At 37.7% G+C, this 3,225-nt stretch overlaps 1 protein-coding gene across 1 annotated transcript; it reads left to right on the top strand.

Moving 5' to 3' along the window:
- Nucleotides 1-289: 289 nt before the first annotated feature.
- On the top strand, nucleotides 290-2,385 carry LOC126666968 (protein CUP-SHAPED COTYLEDON 2). Its single transcript, XM_050359907.2, has 3 exons — nucleotides 290-664; nucleotides 752-1,035; nucleotides 1,567-2,385. Exons 1-3 carry the CDS (start codon nucleotides 481-483, stop codon nucleotides 2,155-2,157), a joined length of 1,059 nt encoding a protein of 352 aa, XP_050215864.1. The 5' UTR covers nucleotides 290-480; the 3' UTR covers nucleotides 2,158-2,385.
- Nucleotides 2,386-3,225: the final 840 nt, after the last annotated feature.

Below are 3,225 nucleotides of genomic sequence, written 5' to 3'. Positions count from 1 at the left end.
TGGAGTTTTAAAAAATAATTATAGTAATTGGGGGATGAGTTTGTAAAGAATTATATAATTTTCTCTTTCTATCACTAAGTAATATAAAATTAAAAACTACTTTCTGTTCCCTCCCTTTCAATTTCTTCACTGACAGAGAATACCTGCACACTTTCTCACGCACGCACGCATCCTCCCAACCCAACCCAACCCAACCCAACCCAACCCAACCCAACCCAACCCAGCCACACACCTCACCCTATTATCATCCACACATCTATCTCCATCATCAGACATAACACACTCATTTTTTCACTTTTCTTTTTCCCTTTTTACCCCTCTGCCCACTCATTTCATCAAATCCCCATAACCCCCCACCCCCTCTCTCTATATCTTTTCATCTCTATATAAATCTTCAATCTTTTAACCTTTTCCTATCTGGGTGTTCATGGCAACTTAGATTTGTTTTAGGGTTTGTTTTGTTTTTTTGAGCTGTGTAATATGGAGCACTATCGCCACTTTGACAACGGTGACTCGGGCCATTTGCCTCCTGGTTTTAGGTTTCACCCGACTGATGAGGAGCTTATCACGTACTATCTCCTCAAGAAAGTTCTCGACAGTAACTTCACTGGTCGCGCCATTGCTGAAGTGGATCTTAACAAGTGTGAGCCGTGGGAGCTTCCTGGTAATTAACTCTCAGATTGTGTGAAATTTGTGAGGATTTGACTGTTTGTTTCTTCTCTAACTGTGTGAAGCTGTGGTTTTGTTGCAGAGCGAGCTAAAATGGGGGAAAAAGAGTGGTATTTCTTTAGCTTGCGCGATAGGAAGTACCCAACTGGGCTCAGAACTAATAGAGCAACTGAAGCTGGTTACTGGAAAGCTACTGGCAAAGATCGAGAGATTTATAGTTCGAAGAGCTGTGCACTTGTTGGAATGAAGAAAACTTTGGTTTTCTATCGAGGAAGAGCTCCTAAAGGAGAGAAGAGTAATTGGGTCATGCATGAGTATCGGCTTGAAGGCAAATTTGCCTACCATTATCTCTCTCGCACCTCTAAGGTTTGCATATATTGTGATTATCTGCAAGATTTCATTCACTCCATGTTCTTCTGAATAAGCTTAAAAGAGTATTAGGTTTTGTTGGCCAAAAAAAGAGAGTATTAGGTTTAATAAACCGGGTTTAAAGTTAGTTATTATATGGTAAATAACGAGATTCACCCTAATTAATGATATTATACAACATTATTTTCTGTTGTGACATACTAAAATATGGCTGAAAAAGGCTTGCTATAATTATTTTCTGTTGTGACATTGCCTTGCAGAAAGTAGTAATTATTCTCGTGTCTTTATGGATTTTCATTATAGGCATTTCAGTGTCCGTTTCCTTGCATTTTATGAACATGAAAAAACCTTATATCCTTTTAAAAACCCTAGTTTGATCTTCAATAATTAACTTCTTATAGTATTGTAATAATACTATATATTATATCACTGAAAACACTCAATAATTCTTGTTTATTTGCTGTGGTGCATAATTAGAGGAGCGAGATCAAGTGTATCTCTTGATGTAATGTGTGTTGATTTGTTTAGGACGAGTGGGTGATATCTCGAGTGTTCCAGAAGAGTGGAGGAGGAGCCAGTGGTAGCAGTAACAGCAGCAGCAGTGCCACCAAGAAGAGCCGGTTCAATGTCTACCCAGAAGTCAGCTCTCCTTCATCAGTGTCAGTGTCTCTGCCGCCGCTTCTCGATCCCACCTCCGCTCTCAATGACCCAGACAGCTGCTCTTATGACAGCCACTCCCAACATGAGCACGTGTCCTGTTTCTCCACCATTGCAGCCGCCGCCTCCGCCGCTGCTAACCACAACAACTTTGATTTTTCTCCGCTGCTGCAGCAGCCACAGCCACCGCTCCCAGCCATGACCGATCCATTCGGAAGGTACCAGCGAAACATGGGCGTTTCCGCTTTCCCTAGCCTCAGGTCTCTTCAAGAAAATCTCCAGCTACCATTCTTCTTCCCATCACCAACACCAGCCATGGCCAATCCTCCATTCACCTCCGGTGGCACCACTGCCATGAACTGGATGACAAACACCGAAGACGCCGGAGGAGCCGCCAGTGGCGGTGGTAGTGGAAGGGTGGCAATGGGCCCTACTGAACTTGACTGCATGTGGACCTACTGAATCTCTTAATTATTGTTATGTATTTAATGAGTGAATTATTTAGGTTATTTGTGTACTGCATGTATTATTAGGGCTAGCTTTTGCTGCTTCTGCTGTATTTGCATGATGTCTGTGTTAGGATTTTGTGTTAAGTATTATTATTATGATGATGATGATGATGACTTAATTGCTCAGAAAGTGACTTTTGTAATGTTATGTTCTATCTATGATAATTTCTAGGTTTCTTTATGGGCTAAGTACGGCCAGCAGCTTTAATATTTTGGCTGAGATTATAGATATTTGATTAAATCTTTTGGCAGTGATGATTTAGATGTTTCATGTGCAGAGATGTAGGAATAAGTGTGCAGTTATATAATTTCAAAACTGTAATTAGAAAAAGCTTATAGGATTTAATTTATGACAAATTCTTACCAGCTTTTCATTGGGCGGCTAAACACGAGTATACTCAAAGTTCTAATAGCTATATACCTAGACAGTTTATATTTGATCTTACAAGTTTAATTGTTTTTTTACACTAAGTTTCAAATATTTTTAAATACTTAAATTATGTCATAAACAAGTACAACATTTTATGGAGTTTTTTTTTAGAGAATAATGATTCTATTAAATCAAATGTGAAGCACTTATAATAGTGAGATATTCAAAAAAATGACAGAATAACATTTTATGAAAGTAAATGCACCTTTCTAATATTTTTTTTTAATAGATTTGGATAATCTGTCATGGACAATCTAATCCAAATACCGACATCTTTTATTCGCATACGACCGTTTGACTATATTGTGAGATTTTTTTATTATGAAACCTATAGTTGCAATTTTTTTTTTTAATTTTGACAATTGATGAGCATATTAGTCCACCTACATAAGTGGATGGCAAGAAAAGCGAACACAAAAACAAAGTTTAGAAACAAATATAAAAAAGTTCATATTTTTAAAAACGTTATTCTCTGAATAAAGAAATTTCAAATGATGAGATTTGTACAAAAATATCCTCATTGCAAATGGAATTGCAAACCAGAAAATTAACCTTCTTTAAGTCATTCCTAAAAATTCGATTATTTCCCGC

This window comes from Mercurialis annua, linkage group LG2, assembly GCF_937616625.2.
Source record: "Mercurialis annua linkage group LG2, ddMerAnnu1.2, whole genome shotgun sequence".
Classification (NCBI taxonomy): domain Eukaryota; kingdom Viridiplantae; phylum Streptophyta; class Magnoliopsida; order Malpighiales; family Euphorbiaceae; genus Mercurialis; species Mercurialis annua.
Note: the sequence above shows the minus strand (reverse complement) of the source record. Positions and strands in the feature narration are given on the sequence as shown.